Consider the following 27,691-nt stretch of genomic DNA (forward strand, 5'->3'; position numbering starts at 1 on the left):
TTGATAAAGATGTTAAACAGGACTGGCCCCAACACTGAGCCCTGGGAGACACCACTTGTGACTGGCCTCCAGCTGGATTTAACTGTTTACCACCACTCTTTGGGCCTGGCCATCCAGCCAGTTTTTAACCCAGCAGAGAGTTTGCCTGTCCAGGCCATTGGCAGCCAGTTTCTCAAGCAGAATACTGTGGGAAATGGCATCAAAGGCTTTGCTGAATTCCAGGTACACCACATACACAGCCTTTCCCTCATCCACTAAGCAGGTCACCTTGTCATAGAAGGAGATCAGGTTAGTCAGGCAGGACCTGCCTTTCATAAACCCATATTGACTGGGCCTGATTACATGGTTTTCCTGTATGTGTTGTGTGATAGCACTCAAGATGACCTGCTCCATCACCTTCCCCAGCACCGAGGTCAGACTGACAGGCCTGTAGTTCCCCAGATCCTCCCTCCAGACCTTCTTGTAAATGGGTATAACTTTTGCCACCCTCCAGTCACGTTAAACATCCCCAGTCAGCAAGGACTATTGGGTAGTTGATGAAAAGGGGTTTGGTGAGCATCTCCGCCAGCTCCCTCAATATCCTCAGGTAGACCCCATCTGGCCCCATAGACTTGTGAATGTCTAGTTGGCTAAGCAGATCTCTAACCGTTACCTCCTGGATCATGGGAACTTTGTTCTGTTCCCTGTCCCTGGCTTCTGGCTCAGGGAGGTGGGTACCCAGGGAGCAGCTGGCCTTACTATTAAGGACTGAGGCAAAGAAGGCAGTAAGTCCTTGTCCTCATCCCTCATCACTGTTGTTCCTTCTGCATCCAGTAAAGGATGTAGATTCTCCTTGGCTTTCCTCTTGTTGTTAATATATTTATAGAAACATTTTTTGTTATCCTTCACAGAGTTGGCCAAATTAAGTTCTAGCTGGGCTTTAGCACTTCCGATTTTTTCTCGGCAAGACCTTACTTCATCCTTGTAGTCTTCCCGAGATGCCTGCCCCTTCTTCCAAAGCTCATAGACTTTCCTCTTTTTTCTGAGATCCACTCAAAGCTCTCTGCTCAGCCAAGCCAGTTTTCTTCTCCGATGGCTCGTCTTTCAGCACATGGGGATGGCCTGCTCTTGCACCTCCAGGATTTCCTTCCTGAAGAGCATCCAGCCTTCTTGGGCTCCTTTGCCCATCAGAACTGCCTCCCAAGGGATTTTACTGACCAGTCTTCTAAACAGTTCAAAGTTTGCCCTCTGGACAAATATATTGTATATTATACATTATATATATTGTATACTGTCTTGTATATCATGTATATTAAGTACATGACTCCCAGTGAATTGGCATTTAGGGTGGGATTCACCTCACCTTAACTTAACTTTGAAAATCTGAATCTCAGGTAATCATGTTTTCTCTTGTTATTGTTGTCCTCAAAGAAATAGGCATTTAAATATGACAATTCACCCCATTTGACACCTAGCTTTTGGGGGTAAATTGTTCACTGGAAGTATCTGTCTCTCTCCGTTAAATCAAGTGTGACCATAAACTAGGTAACAGATTTGACATCTAAGTTTTAGTTCTTCAAAGATAAAAAAAGAAGGATTTATCTTGCCTATCAGGTTACTGTAACTTGTTCACATAAACTGACCTTAAAGCCTTTTGATGCTGCTATGTGGGCAGCAGTCCAACCTTCTTTGTCAGCGTGGTTGATGAGATCTGCAGAAATAACAGGCTTTACTCTACTGCTGTAGTTGCCTTCTCTCTTCTCCAAATCAAAGTAGTTTAAATTAGGCTCTGCATCAGTCAAAGAGTTCCCATTGTTTGGCTCTCCATAGTACATAAGGAGTTTGAGACTGTCAACATTACCAGAATCCACTGCTGCGTGAATTGGTGACCAGCCATCCTAAAAAAACAAAAGCAAAAAGCACACTCCTACCAAACACAGAGAAAAGTGTTTTCAGGACTTGTATCAGCAATGAATCTGGATGGCAGGCTCTGTTTGGAAATTAAAAGATAAGCAAAAGTGACATCATAATCCTTTGGGAAAACAGAGTTGCTTGTATGTGTTTGGGGTGGAAGGAAGAGAGGGAGGAAAATGTAGCAGAAAGAAAATTTTACAGCCTTCTCCAAGGACAGTCTAACAAACAAGAGACTTCAAAATTTTTAGAAGAGTTTAAGTGAAATAGGACTTAGATGCTATTAATAAACTGTTTCCTTATATCAAACTAACAGGATTCTAATGATCAATAATTTGTTTCATATTGCATTAATCAATCAGATATTTTCATGGTTTTGACATTGTAACTTTCTCTCATCTAAAGTCAAATATATTTATTTTTCAAATAAAAAAATAAATGAATCAAAAATATGTGGTGTAATAGAGGAGCAAAAGGTACTGTGAAGCTAATAACTCTTTGCGTTGTGTTTCTGGACAGCCTACATCCCACATTTATTGTCACGTTTACATCAAAGTCCTAACAAAAACGTTAGGAAAACACCTGAAAAGGGCAACACCAATCAATTTTGAGACAGTCCTCTTCGCTTTCTCCTGTAGATACTATTTTTTTTGCCATATTTTCCCATTTTTGATATAAGAGACTTTACAATACTGGCTGACAAATTTGAGGGTGGAAGTTCCCTCAAGGACAACAATAAGGCACTCTAACATAAAAAGTGGAAGAAAAATCCCTGTCTCCACTTCTCCACCTTAAAAATATGTCAAAACAGAAGAGTTCGGTTTTGCAAATGCAGTACTGAACTAAAGTCTGCAGCAAACTGCAGGGGGAATGTGAAATATGTAAAATGATATGGAAGTCATGTAATTTAGGATATTTTAGACAATATACAGCTTAAAAAAACACAGAAAGTATGATGAAAAGAACAAAATCTTAATTTCAAATTACATGGTTTATTCCAGCTTTAAAAAAAACTGTAAATAAATATTTTAATGTAAGTATTTCCTAGCTATTTGCAGTTATTAGTACTACACAAGGTACTTTATAAACTATTTTAACTTACACTGGTTTTTACTGTTCGATCTGCTCCACTTTCCAACAATAGCTTAATACAATCGTTATTTCCATTTTTACAGGCCAGGTACAAAGGTGTCTGTCCTCTTTCAGCAGCATGGTTAATATCAGCCTGATACATAATTAATAATTCTGCACACCTACAGCAAACAATAAGGTAGCAATATTATCTTATATTTGATATGCAAAACCTCTTTATAACTTACAACATTTACAGGTTTTTTTATAAAGTACTTATTTTTTAGATACAGATCTACCTGTGATTTTATCCATCACATATACACAAGTAAAGGTATAATTTTATACATAGGTATAAAGATAGAAAATCAGGTTACTTTAAACTCATAAATCTTAAACTACTGTAGTTGCATTTAAAAACTGTGAACGTAAAACATTTAATTTCACATGGCTAATAAAAACTTGATGACAGATGCTTAAGAAAATCCTTCAGCCAAGCAAAAATTTAACATTTCTTTTCTGATTACTGATATTTAAAATAGTTTTTAAAAAGAAAAGGGAAAAAAAAAAGAAGGACTAAGACTATCTTTAGATACTAGCAAAAAGGATACTGGTTCAGGGAAGTAACTTGGTGGGTACAGTAAAACAGCTATGGCACTACCTACCACTCAGATCCCTAAATGGAGGCTACTCCAGAAGGGCAGCTTGGGGTGTGTTGGTAGCAGTTACTTGATTAGGGTGGACAGACAATTAGGAGGAGTGCTGACGAGAGACTCACGAGGGACGGGCATTCGGATCCAAGATCCTGTACTTCCTCACAACCCTGTAGCAGTAGGTCCAGTTTTCTTCCCTGTTCTTGTGCCAAGGTTGGCTCCCTTTCCCTTCCCAAACCCAGCTTTCCAAGAACTCTCAAGACTAGAAAAATCTTAACTCCAATCTATTCCCTCTGCAGTTCAAACAAGGGCTGTAAACAAAGATAATTCCCCCTCTCTCTGGCTCAATATTTCTCAGTCCATAAAAACAGAAGGATATCAACAATAAAGCCCAAAGCAATTAATGCAATGCCAAATAACTACTGGTTAGGAGATCATACTATAACAAACACAATGACAAAATACTTAAAACTATGAAAGACATAAGAATATAAATATATAAGAAATTTCAGATTTTAAAAAAGCACAAGTATTTTAAAAAATAACTCATAAATTTTTATTTAGTCAGAAAATCAATCAAGTTCAAGATAAAATGCACAATTTTAGAAAAGAGTAAAACAACATTAATATGAATAACTTAGCTGCAATTTCTGAAAATGCTCAAATAAACAGAAAAAGTACAGTCAAAAAAGTAATCTTAAGATGGGCTCATAACAAGACAACTCCATAAAGCAACTCAGACTGAGTTTTAAGTCTGCTATGTTTAAAATATGTTTTGTTATTTTGCATTGTATTCAATGATTTTGGAAATGCTACATTGACTTGCGACCTCAAGGTCAGGTAACATCAGCCTGGCCTGGGCATGGGAAACAATTTTGAAAGTTTCTCCTAAAAGCATTTTCTGAGTTGCTAATATTACTGAACAGCCTCAAAAAACTATCATTTTTTTCATGACTATTTAACTAGGGCTGGAACAACAGTATTGTCTCAGTTCAGGAATAAGGCTAATGAACACGTCACAGGGGACTGGCTAGCAAATCTATCACAGACACGTACTGTGGAATTGGTAGGAGTTCAGTGCTGTCATTAACCCCAGATTCTTAGTGCTGTAGTACAAGCAACATGGACTATGAAGCACGACACTTGAAAGGGGAGAGACTATACCATTGCCCCAAGTTTTGCTTATTACAGATTTTTTCTGAGCCAGAACTTTGAAGTGATCAACAAATCAAACAGCCTGAAGCATCCACAGTCTCTCTGGCATTTTTGGCTGGCCCCCTTATTATTCCATGCTCACTTTTACAATTTGGTTCTTGTTTAGTATCTTAAAAAAGTGAAAGCAAGAAAAATGTTTAGGGATATCCTACTACGTAACTCTAACAGAAAAAGAATATGAAGACTACAGTATCATAACACAGCAGACAACATTTAACAAAGTGTTGTGAGGGTAGAGTCAGAGAAATAAATAACTTCCTATTTAGACAAAGTTTAAGATATTTATTTTATGGAGAGAATATGAAAAGTGTATTTTTGGTTTGTCTTACCAAGACGTGTAGTTTTTACAGATTTTATGTAAAACACCGAAACATTTAACTAGATACATATTTCTGTGCTCAAAACATCCAGTGGGAATCTGCTACCTCTGGATTAAGACTTCCAGTAAAAGATGCCCATTAGTTCATAGAATCATAGAATCATAGAATAGATTGGGTTGGAAAAGACCTCCAAGATCATCAAGTCCAACCCCTGATCCAACTCCAATTACTATATCAGGGCCACGTCCAATCTCTTTTTAAAAACCTCCAGGGATGGTGAATCCACCACTTCTCTGGGCAGGCCGTTCCAGTGCCTGATTACCCTTTCTGTAAAGAATTTCTTCCTAACATCTAACCTAAACCTCCCCTGGCAGAGCTTGAGCCCATGCCCCCTTGTCCTATTGTTGGTTGCCTGGGAGAAGAGACCAACCCCCACGTTGATAAGCTTGAAGGCCTCTAAGAAGTGGCAAGAATCTCTGATGATCCTTATATACACATGGAAGAGCATAAGAAGGACAGGGATCCCCCCCACTCTTCCTTATTGTTAGGTCAGGGCCTATCACAATATAGTACCACTCATAGACTCTGACCCATGTATGTTACTATGTCAAGGTAAAATCTTTCAGAAAAATAAAATGCAACATTAAAAGACTCAAACCCTGAAATATAAGCAAAACCTAAGATACATAAAACAAAGGTAAAGTCTATAATAAAGATTCATAGTCATGCTGTTTTAAGAGTTTTTGCATTTGTAAAATAGTTTTATCTGGATAAGGATGCTCTGGAAGATATTATGTAATGGTTGCTTCCAACTTTCAGTTCTATTTCCTATGATTCTATGATACCCAGTAAAGCTGCAGAGCAAAAACGCAACATCAGCCTTCAGAGATGAAAAGGGAGAAAAAAAATCAATCATCTGGATGGCTGTGTACTGGTTCTCAGTATAAAAAGAAGACATAGTTTTCCAATCATGCTGTCATAAAACACCAATCTTTATAAAATTAGGAGCTTCAAAAAATAAAAGAAAATTATTGTAAATACATTTTGAAGAATGTTCTTAGAAATATTCTTTGACTTATACATAAGTTACTGTTCTCCAAAGTTACTGATACAAAAAAACTTAAAAAAAACTTGTTCTGTTGTTTAAAGTATTTGATCCTGTATCACAAGAATGTTCTTTTGTCTCTGAATATAATATTCATAGTTCTCTATGCTCCAAAAAATCAGTGCAAAAATAATTTCTTTCCTCCTTCTTCTGTTAATCCTGTATTATGGCTGATAATTTGAAAAACATTAAGAAATTAAAAGGTATAATGCCCATGTAGACCTGTATCATATTGTGGTTACTAAGGATATACATTTAGCAACCTTAAGAGCTGGAATTGGAAACAAAACAAGTGGACAACATTAAAGACAGAATGGCATATGAACATGAGTTTCAGTAGATGCTTTCAATAAATGGTAGTTAAATGCTTTTGTATCTAAGAATGCAACACTACTGTAATGAAAAAAGTATATAATATAATGTAATGAGAATATAACATTGAGTAGTAGCTGACAGGCAAAATTTTAAGACTTCACTTACTTGACATGTCCCTGAGCAACTGCTGAACACAAGGGTGTAAAGCCATTTTTATCAGCAGCATCAACTTGTGCTTCTGCAGTCAGCAGCAATCTCACACAATCTATAAATTGAGCAAAAACATGGACTGATGCAACAAACAAGTGGTTAAAACTACCAGATTGTAAAACCGGCTCAAGGGGCAAGAGCAGCCAGTCTTTTTGACTCTACATCACACACCTTAACAAACCGAGGTCGAAGCTCAGGAAATAGTCTGCAGGAGAGAGGTGAGAACAGACTCCCTGAGGGCACCACCACTCTTTTGCAGATAGGGCTTTGGTTGGGTTCTACTGAGATCCAAATATGTTCCTATTGCTGGCAACTCCCACAGTGTTAGCTAATTTATCTCCAAACTGGGGAATTCAAATTATTCAGCAGCCCCTAAGGGCAGTACAGTCCCACTGGCAGGCATGTGACACATCCCAAATATGACAGCCACAGGAGAGATGCTCACAAGCTACACCTAACTCAAGCAACAGGCTGGCCAGTCTAGTTTGAGGATAGTTTGACTAGGGACTGCAACGACAAAGAAGATAAGCTGACAACCTCAAACTTCCCCAAACCATTTCCATTCATATATTTCCAAAAATAGTACCAGCCTGATTCCACCTTCCTAAAGCTAAATTAAGATACTTAATTACATAGTAATTAGACTGCTTTTCATTGACAAATTGGAATAGCATTTGATGCAATCAAGTCTGAAGAAAATACTTAATCTGCTCTATCTTCTTGAAATAGGTTCTAGATCAGACTAAAATAAATCTTATGCAGTTGAAACTACTATTTTGAAAATAAGCTCAGCTAGAACACCAATTACAAACTCCTGATTTCTAAGCAAGCATAACGTACTCTGTTCCAGCACTGGGTAAGATCCTGGAGCCAAGCTTTGCTAGTGAAGCTTATCTCTACATATCAGAAACATATATTTAGAATTACTTAGAAATCTGACTAATCTAGTATTTACTCCTGTTACAACTCTTTCAAACATTAATACAGATGATGTGGAGTTGATTGAATAAATAATTTAACATTAAGAAATAAGATTTTAAAACAGATTCGTAAATTCTTAAATAAGTAATCTGATCTGAAATTACTTTTTTTTTTTAAGTTGGTTGCCAGGATAAGTTACCAGGACTTCATCTGTAATATTTTTTTTAAGTCATAAAGCAGCTTTCAGTTAACTAACTTACCCAGTATTTCCACTTTTAATACAATATTAATTAAAATAAAATTAAATTTTCAATCACTTTGTAACAGAAATAATACTCTTCTAACAATATAATTTTTTCCTCTTTTCATTGTCAAACCCAGTTTTATTTTAAAAATTAACTTGAAAATACAGATTCCTGCTTGATATCTTAAGATAATTCTAAGGTTTATGAAGGATGTTGAAAAAATTTTCTTCTAGTAGTTTCAAGTATTAGGCTAGAATACTCTTTGATGTCTTCATAAAGCACGTTAGCCATGCAAAAGCCATGAAGAGCACACAGAACAAGACCACTTTTCTAGAAAGGTATGGTTAACTCACAATTATTAATTGGCAGATCATTCAGGTGGTAGCTTATCTATGTGAGACTACAGTTTCTGATGAAGATCAGTGAAACGAGCTGTTTATTCTCAGGGACAGGTGCAAGCATGAGGAAATACAGCTACTTTCATAAGGCATAACATGTGAGCTAGTAAGCCTGTTCTGGTGGCATATCAAGTAAAAGAGCAATAACCTCCAAGAAGCCTGGGTCCTCTGGGTGTAGTTTTGATTGGGACTTGGAGAAGGGTAATTTGGGTCAGTCTAGGCTCATTAACTCCAGTTCACTGCTGTCTGCCATAGAAGTAATCAGCAGTGCAGGGGACTGGGCAGAAGAGCAGGCACGAGACAGACGCCAATGTTATCACTCAGTTAAAGGTTTTGGTCAAAGCAAAAGCAAAACACGGAAGCTTATTAGCACAAACACCTGGAGACTTTACTGCTCTCCACGACAGCTGGGTAGTTAGTTCTTCCAGAGTGCTGGCAAACACCATGCAGATACATCCAGGGACTCGGTAGGGCTGACTCCATGTAGCTGCACCTCACTCCTTTCTACTTCTCACATAATTCCAGTTTTTTCTATCACTCAGGGTGCCACAGCCTCCAAATACTCAGGATAGAAGAGAATCAATTATACCATGAATGCATATGATTAGCACATAGCTGAGTCCAAAGGATGTTATTATTATTCTCTTTGCATCTCTCAGTTTCAGGAACTCTCATTATTTCACTCTCTCTTTCTCAGACACTTCATGTGTAGCAGAGAATGGGCAGGATTGCCAACACAGTACAGATATGCAGATATATTGGCTAAGTGAACTACTGTACACGTTATCAAGTGCATAACAGACTGAAGCAGCTCCTGCTTTGATAATGGATCAAACCAAGACAGCGTGACAAAACAATCTTTTCAGCTATCCCAATCTAGTGGTTAAATCATAAAATCAACAGTTTCCTCATGTCCATTCAAACATAAAGAAAGTATTCAGTGTATATTTTTAGGGTGAAGTTCTCTTTGTCAGACCTACAGAACTGGGTACAGTGTGTGCAGGAAACAAAGCAGCTGCCAGGAGTTTCATGTGCTACAAAATCCCTCAGCTGCAGCTCTCAAAAGGCAACTGTTTACGAACAGGAAGGCTACACATTTTGCAAATAGGACAGATTAGGAAAGAACATTTGAGTGTTTTCTTTTCTTGTGTAACTCAATTTTCTCTACAGACTGGGCTGAGAGCACGTAACAGCTGCTGCTACCATGTTGGTTACGATGTGTTCTACATTTCTTTAGTTATCTACACATCTCATATACTGTATTTCTTCACTGAAAATATGCGGAGATCATTCACTTTCCACTCTCCCCAGACTCTGCAACATGGTGTTCATTTCTGAAGGGAGGTACTCCTTATGCTGGCTCTTAACTTTAGAGCTACTCTTCTTCTGGCCAACTCTTCACCAGGAGAAATCGGAAAATCTGGTTAGTTGACTTAGAAGAAATATGGGGTCCTGGAAATCTTCAAATCTATTTAGTCACTAACTCCAGGTTGAAAGTACTGTCAATAAATTAAATCACGGTGTGATCACCCACCAGGTTAAGCTTTTCTGTCAAGTCTTATGGTTGGACTCTGTGATCTTAAGGGTCTTTTCCAACCTAAATGATTCTATGATTCTAAGGAAAAAAAAAACAAAACAAACAAACAGTAACTTGCCATTGACAATCTTAACACAATGGAAAAATCTGTACAATAAATTATTTTATCCTTCTTAAAATTACATCGGTGTCATTTCTTTCCCCTGGTTAGTAAAAAAAAGTTATTAAAAATGACTTTTTAAAATAAGAGGTTTATTCCTATACTTCCTTTCCTTTGCCTATACATTTTTACATAAATTTGTTTTTAAAAGTCTCCGCTTTTAAAGCTGTATCTATCCATGCACATGGCAACAAACTGCAAGTAACAAAGAAAGGATTATATATTACAGTTAATAAAAACCTTTCTCCAAAAATTCTCTAAATCTACTACTCTCAATTTTCATATAATACATTAAGAAGACAACAATACTGCTGCTGCACGTTATTCTCATTCAGAATTCATACAATCCATTTAGTCGCTGAAATGTGGTGATTTGTACAACCAAGTGTTTTTCACAATCCTGTCCACCAGAAATAGAAGGGCAACACTAAAACCTTTGTAATATACTTTTTACCTTAAAAAGTAAAAGATACTAAACAATTACAGGATGCATATGCATGTGTTTGTCTTCATTATGGTGTTTTCATACTTCTGTCAAGTGCCTCTCATTTCAAATTTTGACAATAAAACAAGAAACCAAATTGCCTTTGCTGTCAGTAAGAGCTGCTCAGTAATTGTAACTGAAAATCAGGCCATTTGCTTCAAAACATTTTAGGAATACAAGATGAGTAAAGAAGAATTGGGTCAATTATGGTCTTCCACAAACACCAGCAACGATGAATGGAAGCCTAGAAGATTTCACACAACATCCATTCAGTGAGGGGGTGAAAAATAAATCCACAGAATACAATAAACTTGGACTCTTAATACTGAAGATAAAAAGCTGGGGGAGGGGAGGAGAGGGGGAAGTGCCAAAAGAAGAAAGTAAAATAAAGGACTTTTCCAATATTCTAAGGATCTTGGCAACAGCAAAGAATCTGTCAGATGAAAAGGCCCAGATGTTCCTACAAAGTAAACCATAGCACCTAGCAAGCAAAGACAAAATATATCATTCTGAACAAAGCGAAAATTCCTCCTATCCCTATGCCTGGAAGCAAAATTAACCCTGAACACGTCAGAAGAATGTACACTATCTGCCTAGATATTGATTTTGCATCCTAACTTCACTTTGTTTTTTAAAATACGTGAGAAAAATAATGGAATAGTCTCTCCAAATACTGTTTTGGACACTGGATTGGCATTTTCTAATTGTGTCACTAACAAATACATTGTTAAATAAAAATCACAAAGTACTCTTGAAAGCAGTGGCTTTAAAGGCACTGTGTTCTGCCTTTTATTGTGAAATAAAATCCTAATTTTACTAAGAATTAATGGAATTTTTCTTATTGGTATTGGTGGATTTCATCTTTTAGTGTCCAAAACAGCATAATGATATTATTTGTAATACAAGAATCTAGGAGATTTTTACATAAGTAGAAAAAACTCCAGTAACATGTACCAGAATTTTAAAGAAAGCTGCTGTTTGAGGTTGAGAGGCTGCCTCGAGACTGAGAGTTGGGGTAGTGTAGAAAAGAAAAAGAAAAATGTTAACTATCTCAGTGGAGCTTAGAGAACAAACTAAGGGTCTTTCATCTAGTTCAAAAATAAAGAGAGTTCATTTTATTTCCCAAGTAACACACTACTCTGAAACCACCTTCCACCATTCTCACTGCTGCTGCAGAAGACCAAAACATTGGTGATGACCTATTCTTTCCTGCTTATTCCCTTGTAAAGTTCTTTCTTTCAAGCTGCCTTTGCTACAAAAGTTTGCCACTGAGCACGGCGTGATGATACCTGGTGCCTTTTTATAGGAAGAGAGTGGAGAATTAGAATGTTACCACAAGCAAGAATGCTTTCTGTGTTCCAAAATGCCTCCGAAAGTATTGCTTATATATACGCTATGCTATGACTTTTGTCATATAATCTATATACCTCAGTTTCAATTTCATATTTTTAAAATATATGCATTTGACCCAATTTAATATTAAAAACATATGAAATAAGTTTTGACTATTTCACTTGAATGTTGTAACAAAACTCAGAATCACTTACCTGTATGTCCATTCGTAGCAGCAGAATACAAGGCAGAATAGCCATCTTCACAAGAGTAATTAATGTCCAGTCCTTCTTCATTAAGCAGCATTGATAATAAAGTGACATTTCCCTGGGCAGCAGCTTGGTGAAGAAGGGTGGGCCTGCCACCCAGGGGGACAGGACCACCACTTGTTAACAAAGGGGTTAGGGAGGAAGACCAGCCTGTGAGTTAAAGCAACAGAAATTAGATGGAAGACACATAAATAAAGCTTTGCATTTTCAGTGTTCTTTTAAAAATTAAAAGGCCTTCAAAATGACAGGATTTGTTAGTTTAGCACAAGTTTTGTCATGATGCTTTGTCTCTACACCAGAAGGTATTCTGAAGAATAAAAACTGCATACAGGGGTGTCAGTTGTTAATGCAAATGAACATTTCAAAAGGTTAATGTGAAACTTGTTATGAACTACAGTAGCAGCTGGATATCTCAAAAAAAAAAAATACTATCAAAATTTAGAAACTACCAAAAGTTTTATACAAGTTTTAATTTAATTGCTGATATGCTGGGAAGGTTTTTTAAAGTATCTAAAGAAAGGTTTCCAAAACAAAATACTTATTTTCATATGAAATTTCATCCTCCTTTACAGTCTTAGTGTAAACTTTTGCAGCTATGCAGATAAACAGCACAAACAGTCCTTAATAACTTTAGGTGTCTTTCAATAAGTTTGCAAAAGAATGCAGAAATCACTTACAAGAATAATACAGAAATAAATATATTTATTGTTGAACTGTACCTTAAGGTAATATTCCTTTTACTCAGCAAAACTTAATATATAATAATATACTTAGGTTCCTGCTCCAGCAGGGGGATGGGACTAGATGATCTTTTGAGTTCCCTTCCAATCCCCAACATTCTGTGATTCTGTGATATTATAAAATGCTCCAGTGTGAATAAATAACAGGTTTGTGAGTGAAAGCCTTCAAGTCATCCCATTAAAAAATAATATTAAATTAAAAACTTTGAAAGCTTAGGCTTTATCTCGGTTAAATGTTCTGTTCATTACTTATCAGCTTTAGTAGGGAGTTTGTTAAGAATATGAAGTTTGCTGCATAAGGCATAGAAAATTTTGTGCATTCTTCCTTGATCAAGGACTGCAAGAGAAAATAGGAGAAAGATTTTTTATTTGCACTATTACCTTTAGAAAACCCACATTATCTTCCTCTCTTGAATAAAGAACTTTGTATTCTGTGGCCACACATAGGTTATTATATGAGGGTGAAATCTAACAATCCAAAGCACGCTTACACAGCTTTTACTGTGGTTCTGCAACACCCAAAACTGAAGGGGAGCTGCAGGGTGTTACCTCCAGCTTCATCAAAGCTGATCAAGTGCTATCCAACCTCCAACACCTAGAACTAGAACAAGTATGTGGCAAAACAACAAAAAAATAAATGCCTGGAGTATTTTCATATTTGTTTCTAAAGTAAGCTAAATTAGTAAATCCAAATTAAGTTTACTACTTTAGTATGTAACGGAAACGTATTTGCAGTATTTTAACAATAATAGATTATTATTTAACTTATTTATTTGATATTGACTATAAGAAGTCATCACTACAGCTATAAAGTTATTTTATAAATCCAATTTTAAACCAACAATAAGCTGTAAGGTTAACTCCATCCATCTTCATATAACCTAAATTCTGAAGCTACCTTCTGACTATTAATACTCTTACTAATATTTGTTTCTCCAATATTTTTAATCAATATACAAAGTAAACTGCATCCTTTAAGTGGTAAAAAAAAAATAAATCTCCCAATATTTGAGACCAGTTACCTCTTACAAAATCCCCAAAGGTCTGAAGAATAAATTGTGTTCTTCCTTTCTATTATAAAAATATTTTTACTTTTACAACCTTTTGTTATTCTTTGAAACCAACTGTCCTGCAGCTGTTGCTATACATATTAAAGTTTTTAAAATTGTACTGGTGTGGTTTTTACTGTCTTGTCATGGTAGTTAGCTGATAGTGGACATTGCTTGGGTGGCACTCCAGATGCTAATATTCTTTGTCCAAGTTATACAGGAATTATTTGCAGGAATTTGGGGAGCCTGAGACTAAGCTTTAAGCATGAAGCTCACTTTGCCAAGCAGTTTTGTAATATGAATAGTATTTCTGGGTTCCCTTCCTTATTGAAAATAGTGCAAGTTTTTTGTTGTTGGTTTTTTTTTTTAAGCATCATTAACAGAAATGCCAAAATAAAACAAGATTTTTTTTGTGCCATATGTGGTATCTTAAAAATTTCATTTCAACTCTTTGAAATGAAAAATATGTTGTTGTAATTCCCTGATGAAATTCATTATACTAGGTTATCATTAAATGAAAACCTACTGAAAAAGATATAAAAAACAGGTAAGAACATAAACATAACTCTAGCTTCTATTATCAATGTAAAGCAATATAATTAAGAAGAATTCATCCAACAAAATACACCAATGTTAGAAAATACCATTAAATAAGATATACCATTACAGATGCAAAAAGTTAGGAAATGTGAAGCATCTGTGAAAGCTTGTAGGGCATGCAGTGACGAAGGGCAGAGGGATAGACAAAAACAGCTTCTGGCATCAGCTTCAGAATGTGAGACGGTTAATTTCAGAGCCCAGATCAGTCCCTCACCCCCCACTTTTAACTTTGAAGCCAATTGTATAGAGAGAATAAATCAATCAGTATAGAAACGAGCAAAATAAAAAACATACTTCATTGAAGAGTGACATAGAAGCGCAAAACCAAGAAGAAAGTGAAAGCAGAAATCCCAGGGGTATGAAAATCCAACTGCCTGCATTCGTTTCCATTTTGAAGTCATAAAGCCATTGAAATGTAGAAATCCAAACAGAGTAGAAGCATTTTGGCACCAGTTCAAAGGCTGCTGAAGTTAATGAAAACACTGTTGCAGATTTTGAATCAGGCCATAAATGTTCATTGTAATTTCTCTGTGTGCAGTCTGTTCAACATTAATGACAAAAGCTGGTGTCTTTTCCTAGCAGGGATGAAAACAGTGACATACAGTACTATGGCCTGTCTGTGAGAGAAGGTCTCATCATATTAATTTAGCAGAACGTGTAACTGAAACAACTGGCACGTTGATTTTAAGTTTGCTCTTAATAGTTGCTCTTTCTAGAACTACGACACTCCCTTACTGAAAATCAGTTGATATGTTCTTAAAGCAATCTGAGATAACTAGGAAACTTTTAAAGTTAATAAATAGAATACTTCAGTGATTAGGCTATTATCAATTCTCCACAGTAAGAAAAAACATGAATTATTGACAAACAAAAAAATAGAAAAATGGAGGATTCTTTCAATGTCCTTTTAATATATTAAATTTGTTTCGCACTGTTGTTTAAAAATATTAACAAATTCTGACTGAAGCTCACTATTTACTATACAATAAAATATGAATAAGAATTCACCATGCTCTGCTTTAACTGAAAGTAAAATTGGAATTCTAAACATTTTCTGAAAAAAGTAAATAAACCAGATTAAAATCAACCAGAATATTAATAAAACTAACTGAATCTGTGCCTAGAGGGCATGAAAATGCAGATATGGGAAGGAGGTTTCAGTAGTATTTGTAGTTGTTAGGTGTTGTTCACCTCAAGAAAAGTCATACTTAAAAAAGAAATTGAAAAAAGAAAGTGAATGTGACATGAATTCAGGCATTATTCACTAAATTATTTTAATGATATTGGTTTTATTTTTTTAAGACAAAGTCCATTTCCATATATATTTATAAAAATCTATGTTTTCTTTTATTTTCTCAGCATAAAACATTGAAGGAAATGTCGTTCCATACTTGCATAACATCTGTGGCTCAAAGTTTTTTTAGTTCTGCAGTTTGCCGGATGCTTGGACAAAATAGATTAAGTTCTCTTAAAAAAAAACATTTAAAAAAATGGGACTGGAGAATAAGCGCAATAAAATATAAGCATTAGTTTGGGTAAAAGACAAATGAGCTCTTAAATATTTACCTGAATATTTCAGATAAAGTTTTTAAAGTTCTTTGAGCCTGTCTGTAGCCAGTAAAGGAGGGATATTAAAATAACTATATGAATAAAACAGCAGACCACTGACTAGAGTTTAAGCAATCTTTCTTTGCAGACTTCAGATTATGGGATACGTTTCCCAGTTGCAACTACAAAAATTCACAAAAAGCAGTGCCACTTACAAAATACTAACAGTGCCAAATGTTGACAGCAAGGACGATAAGGAGATTAAATGAACTCTAATGTTTCCATCCCTTTCAAAACCAAGTGAATGGAGTGTAAATAAAGGCAATCTGAACACAGAAACCAGCACAAATTAGAAAAGACTATCAGTTTTTGACAAAAATCCTACCTTTGAGAATTGCCTCTGAGAATTGTCACAAATTTCACAAAGACCACAAATTGACTATTTGGTGGATGGGTCTTATTTTAAAGGCTGATTGGTCTCCTAAGAAAAAGGTTTATACTTCGAAGCACAAACTAAAGTAGTAACAATACATGGGAGTTATGAATTCAAGTAGTGGTAATTTCAATTTTAAGACAGAAGATTTTTTTTTTAAAGAATAATCAAAAACTGTCTTAAATGATTATCAAACTGCATCTAGTCAATGTAAGACTAAATGAAATATATAGCCAAACTCATGCCGATAGGATTTATGCAAGACAGCCTCTTGCCTACAAAAACTATTCACTTTGAAGTTGATTTTGCCAATAATTTGTTGTATGTTAATAAAATCTTAGATTATTGGTTTTTTAAAATGAAACTTTAAATCCATTATGGAGCCTAGCAGCAACCGAAGGTAAATGAGGTTTGGAGAGTATCTGGAATACTGAGAAACTAATGTTTTATCTGACATGGCAATCAGACTCAGCTACGGATAAGAATTTAAGACAAAAATTGAGGATATCCCTATGAAAAACAGCAAATTAAGAGGCAGCCATCAAATTCCACACTTGTTAGCTCTTAGAAGTAGTAGACAAATCGAAGACAAGATTTCTGAGCTCATATTTTTATGGCACGGTTCAGAAAGGAGAGAGGATTCTGACAATATGGTGCCACAGCCAAATGCTAAAAGCGTAACTAAGTTACTCCAGAAACAGGCAGGAAGTCTTCAACAAAGTGGAATAGGAATAAAAATTCCTTAGTAAGTGAAGCCTGGAATCTCCTCTATATACAGATACAAGTCTGCCACATGCTGCTTTTGGAACAGTTTCCCCAAGACTGGTGAGTGAGTTCAACTGCTTTATCAGACAGGGGTGCAGCTACCAACAGAAAGTGTTTGGTTGTGTGATGGAAGCAGACCAAATGTACGGGGGTTTTGTACCTTATAGATGATGATACAGGGACTAAAGCTATGAGGAACTGAAGTGCCATAACTGAACTGAGAAAAAATGTTGAAAGATTGAGACCATTCAAACATTCTTCAATGCTGATGAAAGTTTAAAGTGCTCCATAACTACGTGTCCATCTTCCTCACGGCAGTGCAAGTCAGGCTAAAGAGGAGCTTCTACCTAAGGTTCTAGTGCTATTGATCCCATCAGGGAAACATGTTGTCAAAAAGATTTACAGGAGATCAACAGTTAACTGAAAGGTAGATCTGGGCTGCCTTTGTTCATTTAACTGCCATCAATAAGACACCCTTAAGCTGGCAGCACGTTAGGTACACAAGTAAGTCTCCACCACAATGCAAAATGAATAGCAGATACACCCACAGACTCGAGACTTAAGACTGTCAACATAACATTTGGATTTTAAATCTCCAACAGCAAACTTTTGCTGATATCTGTTGAAGTAAACCTGTGAGATGCCACACACAAGTATTAACAAAGCCTACAAGTAAAACCAGAAGAACTACAGAAAAATGGAAATAAAAATGAAACATATTCTATAGGTACGAAGTGATATATTTTCAAAACATTATTTCAGACTGAGAAAGCATTTTGAAGTCCAAAATAACAGCATTTACAAAAATCCCCAAAACTCCAGACGAAAAAAAAGGAGTTTCTTTAATAGAGTTTCTTTAATCTGCAGCTCATTTCCTTTAAACATTAGTCCTCTTTACCTTTAAAAAAAGCCTTTGGAGTCCTCCTTGAGGAAGCAAATTACTTTATAACATTACTAAATCAGCAAAAGAATTCCCATACCCCTGGAATGTAGAAAAAATATAAATGAAAATTTCAACTTTTAGAAAGTAAAAAAAGAGAAAGGTATAAAAAGATATATAAAGCAAATGAGAGACATACAGGAAAACCAAAGCATTACTTTAGAGGGAGAGAACTTGTAGCATATCAATCCCTTTACCTGATGCTGTTACCAGGAGGCTGTCTGAATCACATGGTCTACAGGATGAAGCACTAACAGGGTTTATGGAGGAGCTACAGGCAATGGTGGTGGGAATGACAAAGGAATTTTCTGAACATGCATGTTGGTTCAGTCCAGGGAAGTGGGAAGGCCAGGCACCCACCTGAGATGAGGCTATGGCTGGTATGGCACAGCCTGCAGGTGCCACAGATAAATCTATAGCAGGTTTTGGTGGCAGCTGAGGTGAGGACTTAGAAATAATTTCCTCATTTATTACCCTGATTCCTTGTGGTGAACTTGAAAGAGGTGAGGTCACGGTTTTGCTGTCAGTTTTTGCACTTGTATTTGGGGATCGACTACTATCCATTAAAACTTTAAGCTGTGGGTGTGGTGGCGAAGGAGTTTGTGAAAGCCCTGGTTTTTTAGGAGGAATGGGTGGAGGATTTCCCCTGTCAATTCTTGATACACTGGGAGTCTTTAAACTTGTTCTACCAACTGGGGGGTATGTGCCAACTTCCATTGAATGTGACGTCCCCGGCCGTGACAGAGTGCCACTCTGAGGGCCTGTAAATCTTGAAAGGACTTGGGTAACGGTATTCCGAGCTACCTGTTTGGCAACTAGGTTGTCACGACTAGTAGGGGATACGTCCCTTGAGGGAGGGCTTTGGGTTGTGTTTCCATTTTGGTCTTGATCGTTTGCATTCACTTGAAATCTAAATCTAGCTGCTTGGATTCGTGGATTTAGGCCTGGATGCCCAGTAGCGTTGGCAGACGGTGAATGCAAACTGTGCATAGATGAATTGGGAGAGGAATTCTGAGCTGCGGCAGCCGGTGCTGCAGAGGTGCAAAGGGAAGTACTATTTGAAAAAGGGGAAGTGCTACTTGGTAAATCAGGTGATGAGCCTGTACTTGGTCCGTTTTCCTCAATTCTGTTTTGATTCTGTGTAAGAGCAGGAGTTGCAGGAGGGACAAGTTCACTAGATGAAGATTGCCTATCAAAGACAGGCTTCACAAGTGCTGCATTGGCACACACATTAATTTTTGTATTGCCAGACACTAGTGGGTTCGCTGTAGAAGGCTTTACAGATACAGTCAAAGGCAACTTCTTAATATTTTCTGTGCTACTGTCCATCACTGTATTATCTGTTTGGCAGGCAACAGTTCTTGAACTTGGCTCTTCTGTTTCACTGGAAACGGAAACAAGACTCCTATCTTTATTTTTATCTTTATTTTTAAGAGAAAGATTAGCTTTACTTTCATTCTCCTTTTTTAATTGCTCGATCATTTTGATCATTTTATCTCTCTCTTCTCTGAGGTCACTGGTGTGGGCTTCCTCTCTATGAAGTTTGGCACGCAACTGCTCTCTCTCCGTGTCAAACTCAGACAACTGCTTTTCCATTTGAGCTTCCATTTGGGTACTCCTTTGTTTCTCAGCTGCAAGAGACTCCTCCAGTTCAGTAGCTTTTTTCTTTTCCTCTTCAAATTTTGACATAACTTCTTCCAGTTTCTGGGCTTCCTCTACAATTCGGCCAGACAGCTGCTTACACTCTTTCACGAGCATCAATACTATATGCTTATTCTTTCCACGTTCTTCTTCAAGACGAGCGGATAGCTTTTTGTGCTCCAGCTCAAGATTCTGTAACTGAGATTTTTCCATTTCCAACTGTAAGAAAGCAGAGGGAAAAATTCTCATTAACAAGATGGAGACTTCCAACATAACCTAGTATTAACCTGACATTGATATTTTAACCTTTGAGAGTATGCCTAAAATGAACCCGTCTGCCTCAGGAAAGTGATTTGTGACACCTAACACAAGTGCCTATAATCTTTTACAAGCAAAAGAAAGAGACAAGCATCTCCGAAGTGCAGTTCAGAAAGTAAGTACGCCCATCTACTTTCCTCCGTTGACAACACAGAGATTCCCCAAACTGATTAAATGCTTGTGATTCTTGAATGAGGAGCTACCTGTTCTCCAGAAATTAGACATAAGACATCACAGAAAATCATCTTCTCAGTAAAGGAATCAGACACAAGCAAGAGATGAGCTTTGCAAAAAACTTCTGAGCCCAGAAATGAAAAGTTTAGGTTTTAGGTCTTCCTCAGACTGAAGGAGATTAGGGTTGAAACACACAGTCCATCATGCCCATAATAGTTGTCTTATATCTTGTTTTAACATTTTTAAATAAGACATTAATTTCTGAGACCAAAATTTTGGCACAGGCACAAGTATCTTCCTATACTTACTCATAGCAGAAGGTCTCGCTCACATCAGTGATGTACAAACTATGTTATAAGCTAGAATCAAAAAATTTACCTACTACACGGAGATAACAGACAAGAATAATTTTTCCCCTCATTCATATAGTCACTGTCTCTAATTCATCTTGCCTGCTGATTGTGTTTTTATTCAAAGACCCTGTTCTAGAAAAGCACTGGAAAAATATATTGATACACCATTTTATAAAATACCTTCTAGTAATAATGCAACCCAAATTACTTTGTATTTTCCTGAGCAAACTTTTACACAGGTCAAACAACAAAACAAAAATCGATTTCTTTCTTCCTACTCTTCCCTTCACATACTGATGCAGTACCTTCCTATATGGCTTATCTGAATAACTGATAAAAGACCAAACCAAATCTCAAGAAACTGCTGAGTATTCCTTTTCCTGTACTCTTTTTACTGGTTTAGCCTTGTCAGTTCTGCTTCATACACAGAAATAACAATTCAGAACTGCACCACAAAAGTGCATTTTCTAAGTGGGCATTTTTTCAGAAAAAAACCCCAAACTTTGAGGTACCTATGAAAAAAAAAAATATTGAGGGCTCACAAACATGAATGGTTTATTTTGACCGCAACAGGAAACTGTTTCATGCTTCTACAATACAAGAACATTTCACAATGCTCAAAAAAAATATAAGAAAAGCTGTAGCAAACAGCAGTACATTTAAGATCTTAACTTGGAATAAATGTGTCACTTCAATAGATGAAGGAAGAATCATAGATTATAGATTCAGATTATACTGTCATGGTAAAACAATACTAATTTCAGAGGTTAAGACAATACAGCGTCATGAGTACATTTACTGTAAACGGTAATGTGGGAAACAAGATGGCCTAGGGGATTGGTAATAGCTATGGAATATCTCCTCGCTCAGTCAATGCTTCAAATATTGTCTTGGTTGCTAGATGAAAACAAACAAACAGATACACAAGCAAAAAAAAAAATCCACAGGCATTACAATATAATAGCTTTTCAGAAGCCTGTTGTTACAGCAAATCATTCCTTGTCCTCTCCAGTAGGAGATGAATTTCCTTAGCTCTGGAAACTTTTTCCACATTACTGTAGATGTGTCTACAATTCATTTTTAACTAAACTGCATTTAAACAAAAGCTAATATAAATACTATTTTTAAATAACAGTTTTGTTACTGTCCAGTTATACCACAGAGAAGTTGAAACTCATGCCATCAAGAGATGAGTACAAAAGAGAGTCTGTAGTTGTAATAGAAATAGATCCCACCTCTACAGCTCATTGTCTCCAGGATATTTTTCCCCCACATGGTAAGTAGAATTCAAACACAAGAAAATGCTTAAAAAGAAAGGGAAGTGAAATGACACAGAGAGAACAAACCATAAATCCTGCATGAATTTACACTTATAGATGAACATGTGTCTCACTCTCCCAACATTTCTAATCATGCTACCCGACTATAAATTTCTCTTCCATTTGCTTCAGAAGAATGGGAAAAAGCATAAAGAGGTGATGGCAATATTAAGATATATTATAGTGTCCTGGTTTCTGCTGAGATAATGCTCATTTTCTTCTCAGCAGCTAGAATAGCACTATGTTTTGGTTTCAGCATGGGATTTGGTATGAGAAGAATATTGATATACTGATGTTTTTAGTTTTGCTAAGAAATCAAGGACTTCCAACTTCCCATGCTTTGGTCATCTGTAGGTGCAGAAGAAGTTGGGGGAAGTACAGCCTGAGTAACAGATCCAAACTGGCATTTGGATATGCCAATGGGATATTCTGTATCATATAACATCATGTTCACTATACAAATAAGGGTTGGCCGAAAAGCTCTCTCCTTCTCTTCCAGGATTGTGGTTTTGGGATTTTCTCTCTTCCAGGATCGCTAGCTAAGAACGGGATGGGCATTGGCTGGTGAGTGGTGAGCAACTCACAGTGCATCACTCATCTGTATTCCATTATTACTATTATTATCATTATTATTACAATTTTATTTTATTTCACTTATTAAATTGTTTTTACCTCAACCTGTGAGTCTCCTTACCTTTAATCCTCCAATTCTCTCCCCTCTTCCCTAGGGCAAGGGAGAGTGAGTGAGCAGCTGAGTGGTGTTTGTCTGCAGGCTGGGTTAAATGATGACATACAGTAATGGCAAAATTTCTTTCAGAAATCATATGATTATCATAAGAAACAGAGAACTAAGAGGAAGAAAACACTATGGGAAATTATACCTACATTATAAATGTCATCTTGGCTTCAAATACCTCAAAACCTGTTTAGCAGTGGAAGGCTCTACTGTGGTTTTACAGCTTCATCCTAGGCTAACCAATACACTCTCTGAAATGCATTTCACAAAACCAAGTCCACCCTTTCTTAAAAACAGTTAAATATATAAAGAATAAGGTATGGCATTATCAGTCATTGCTAAACAATATCAGCAACAGCACCTCTTCAGTTACATTAATGACAGTACAGCTGCAAGTTAAATTAATAAGCTGTTATGATGACACTATTTAGGAATGGTCCCATTCACAGTTCTTCACATGTAGAAAAATAATTAGTTTTTTCTCAAGCATTGGATTGTTTTTTTCAAAGCATCTAACAGCATTTGGATGCTTTATAAGCATTTCAAAGCAAGTGGAGCATCCAACCGTAGCAGTGGAGCATCCAGCAGTATCGTTTTTGTTAAAATAGATACAAAAATAGTGAGAAATGTATACAATTTTTAAAGTTTGGAAATGCAGTCAGATTATAATTAAAATGTTTTTATCAGGATTTTCTATACCTTATTATTCCTCTATTTTGCTTTGAAATGAAGGACTGGTTCCATAAATTGACTGTTGTGAAATTATATTACTTCCAAATAATTAACATATAACTGGGATGAAATCAGCTTGCTGTACTACTATAGTATCTTATTTGTAAGCATTGCCTATAAATAAAGAATTCCTATTATATATCTTTTAAGTCCTCTATTTGATTTCAAATTGACAAGAGCAGCAGTAGTTTGTCATTTTACATTGTCTCCTATTTCTATCTCTCCCCCCCCACCTTTGTTTAGGCTGCATCACCTTGAACAGGAGAAACCTCTGAATATTTACACTGTATTTTTTCCTTTAGATGGCAGGTTTTGAACTAGCTGTAATTATTTATGAGTTTGTGAACTAACTACAACCTAATTTTTGTGAAGTGTACTGTATGCATGCACTAAATCATATCAGTGATGTAAACATCTGGAAATGTGTCCAAGAAGGATTTGAAAAGTGGTAAAAAAGGATGCTGAGAAAAATGATAATGTCCCACAAAGAACTAACCAGCAAAGGCCCTTCAAAGGTGAGAGAGTGCCTGCCTTGTGAGAAAAGGTCAGGGGAGCTTGGCTTGCTTAGTCTAGTGAAACAAAGACTGAAAGATGACCTAACAGCAACATACTGCTCCTTTTGAAGGGCCCTTACAATGACAGAGTCAAATTCTTCTTCGTATTGTCAGGTGGAGCCCCTAACAAAATGTTAGGATGAGAAAATGCCCTTTAAGAGGCTCAGTCTTGGAAAAACAGTTCTTCATAAGGATAGTAGTGCAGGAAGGCTGCAGTATTGCCATTCCTGGGGGTTTTCAGGACTCCACAGAAGATCAGATATATTGCTGGTGACAATCTGCTTTAAGTATAAAGTTAGACTAAATCACATCAATGGGCCTCTTCCAACAAACACGTCTGTCTTTCTTTGAGCGTGCATCCCAGTACTAACTTCTCTGCAAACACGTGACAAATCAAGAACTGTCATTTTGATTATGTGGTTTTGAGTTCCCAGGAAACCTCAAAATTAATTTTGATAGCAACTCCAGGAAAAGCATTCAAAGAGATGGAAGAGGACGGAGACTTAACACGAAGCAGATGATCAGGTGTTTGGTACGTGGCAAGCCTATGACTGACAGTTATTTGTGCACCTCTTCTGTTTTTCTATATTCTGGCACATTGTTATGACTTGCTTTTTATGATAAAATAAAAATTTTATTCAAAGAATACTTTTAAGGTCACTATATTCAGACAGTAAGCCCCCGGGAATAAGAGTTCAGTCTGAGCCTGTTTGAAGTCAGTAATATCCAGAGAAAATAAACACAGCTGTACACAGACTTCATTACTTAGTGTAAGAGTGAGACAGCGAGCAAATTCCAAACATCACACATTTAGAGAAGGAGGAACCACTCCTGGAGGGAGGGAGGTGCAGCTGGCTCTGTATTTAGGTCACATTTGTCTAGGCCTAACTTTTTTTTTTTCCTTCCTTAAATTGAGTTACTATACTTAGTCAAACATTTCTAGAAATCCCTCAAAATACCTTCATCACCCCTTGAGAGAGAGATTTGAGAGATGGAGAACAGACAGAAAAATGTGGAACTAAGGGAAGGTAAAACACTGAATGAAAGGAGATGGTTGAGATATGTCATCTGTTGTCACAAACCCAAGAAGTTTAAGAGGGTTCCCTGTCCAAATATTATTTCTAATCGGCTTTAAAAAAGGAAGATGTAAGTTCTGTAGAGTCATGCACACAGCTACTCAACACCATGCAGTTTGTTTTCAAATTCTGTGTTATTTAAAGTTCCTGTTTGTTACAAGGAGTAAATATGGTAGAATCATAATGACACACTTCCAAAGCAACACACATTTTTTCAAGTATAGTGCCTTAAATTTCAGCTTGAAAGTTGCAAACTTCAGAACTGAGTGTACTAGAGGTTTAGGTACTTCTCAAGGTAAGAAGCAAACTGCAAAATAAATTAAGATCAAACTACTTAAGATTTAAACAAAAAAACCTCATGTATTCTTCTAGGAAACAAAAGACAAGAACATCCTTTCCTGTGCATTCAGAGTTATAGATACAGACTTTGGTAATAAACCTTGGCCAAAAAAAGGACAAAAATGTAATTTATATATCAATACCCTGACTTTGAGACATACTCTCAATGTGTAAGCCCATCTTACACGCATGGATCTGTCCGTATACTAAAAGCTAGAGACAGATGAAGAGTTTAGGTACAAGAAGAGACTGTGCCCATACACAGAAAGAAGAAACTAATTGAATTGTCTGGGCAGATATGTCAGGATCTCTCCCACTACAATTCTTCAGTCAGAATAAGAAAGCTTACTTGCACTTTTCTATGCTGAGACAATTCCTTTCCCAAAATCTCAATTTACTTACAAAGCATATGATAAATAAAATTAACATTTAAGAGTTCTCAAAAAGAAGTGCTAGGTAAGTACAAGTAACAGTTCATTATAAAGGTCATTACACTGTTTTAGAATTTACATATCATGCATACAGTCTAATATTATTCATTTTTTGAACATGGCATCTGTTTTTCTGAAGCCTGAACAGAGCCAAGGATGGTTAAAATAAACTAAAAAACAGAGCTAAGATAACAAGAAGAGGTTTGCCTATTTAATTTAAGCAAGTATTTCCAGCATACTGCCAGTACTTTTGTGTGCATATTATTTCCCAAGGAGCAATTACTACCAAAATAAACTTTATTTCAATTTTCTGCTTGGGTTTTCTTAAATATCAGTATAAAACTGTCACCAAAAAGCTATTTCAAAGCTGCTGAAGACATTCTGTCCGTCTTGTACCCAGTGAGGATGACTCAATGCCTAGAAAGCATTTCTTTTCTAATTATTCAGAAATACCCGGTCTAGTTTAGTCTATTATATTACTGTTCCCCTCTTTCCTCTGAGAAACCCCTTCCCAACATATTAATATTTTACTATGCTTTAGGAATGTATGGCTTACACAGTAGTGAAACATGTGCAACCAACCAACCATTCACTTTGAAAATGACGGTTTTATGTTCCAAAATAATTTTCCCTTTATAGCAAATGTTCTAAATATGCGAAAAAGTATTTTCTGAGAGTTATAATTAATTTTTACTGATTTATGAAACAGAGCCACCTAATATAAAATGCAAATAAATTATTTATTTTATGCTATTTAGGTTAGAACAAAAATAGCAGTAGCTCCTCTAGGAGCAAATGGTGCTGATTTAAAAATATATTGTGATGATGCTTTTTTACACTGAGCTATCCACTTATATAATGCATCAACTTGTACCAGTTATATTTCATTTACTCTATAAATGTGCACACAAAATATCACCATAAAATCAGCACCTCACTATATATGACAATTAAGTATTAACATTTGAGCACTCGTAATGATGACGAAGTTAGACAAAAATGCAAATTTAAAAAGTGGCATGAAAGAACAAATCAGGAGAGGGAAAAGAAAAAAAAGTTGTTAGCAGGATACCTTCTTTTGTCTGTTTTCAGCAGCAGCCAACTGAGCTGACATTCTTTCTTGCATTTTCCTGCAGTGAGCCATAACAGCTTCTAAAATGGACAGAGGGTTCATGCATATTGGCTTCTTTTCTTTATCACCAGCACCTGCCTCAAAGTCTCTCTGAAGAGCCAGAAATGGGTCACTCAGGTTAAATCTTCCATATCGCTCCTGGATAAAAACCTCTTTGCGCCGTGCCTAACAAAGGAACCAAATAGACAAAGAAATAAAACTAAATATATACTTTGGAGTACATCCACACATAAAAGAGACCTAAACCACAGGGAAAGTTATGTTACTTGTTTAGGGCTTTTAAATATTTTCTTTAGGTATTCGTTTACAATCTCTAAAAGAAATAGTCAGATATGTTGCACCGAGATTTCATTATAGTGAATACAACTCACTACATAAAAACCCCTTTTCCTTCTCAATTCAATACAGCAATATCAACTTGGAGTAGTTTCAGAAATATCACAAAAATAACATCTTGTAAATTGGCTGATACACAGAAAGGAAAGGGAAGAAAAACATTCTAAAATAAAATTTTCTATTTCTGTTTATTAAAATAATGCTAGTAAAATATCTGAAAACATGCTTTGTGTGTTTACTGCAGTACCAAAACAAGTATTTTTCAAATAAAAAAACCTGATGGTATGTTTAGACATACAGAGATTTTCACAAGTAATAGCAGACAAGCAGAGAGCAAAAATAACACCAAG

The 27,691-nt window shown here is 36.2% G+C and overlaps 1 protein-coding gene across 1 annotated transcript in view; it reads right to left on the minus strand.

Annotated features, from left to right (window-relative positions):
* CTTNBP2 (cortactin binding protein 2) overlaps positions 1–27,691 on the minus strand; it is a gene marked incomplete at its 5' end in the record, with an annotated part of 84,967 nt that overhangs the window by 29,736 nt on the left and 27,540 nt on the right. Inside the window, 6 exons of the mRNA XM_010177704.2 lie at positions 1,623–1,877; positions 2,993–3,143; positions 6,735–6,834; positions 12,072–12,275; positions 18,398–20,060; positions 26,946–27,170. Coding sequence (XP_010176006.2) covers positions 1,623–1,877; positions 2,993–3,143; positions 6,735–6,834; positions 12,072–12,275; positions 18,398–20,060; positions 26,946–27,170 — 2,598 coding nt within the window. The remainder of the gene's footprint in view (positions 1–1,622; positions 1,878–2,992; positions 3,144–6,734; positions 6,835–12,071; positions 12,276–18,397; positions 20,061–26,945; positions 27,171–27,691) is intronic.

Source organism: Antrostomus carolinensis, unplaced genomic scaffold (assembly GCF_000700745.2).
Source record: "Antrostomus carolinensis isolate BGI_N321 unplaced genomic scaffold, ASM70074v2 scaffold5461, whole genome shotgun sequence".
In the NCBI taxonomy this organism is placed as follows: Eukaryota; Metazoa; Chordata; class Aves; order Caprimulgiformes; family Caprimulgidae; genus Antrostomus; species Antrostomus carolinensis.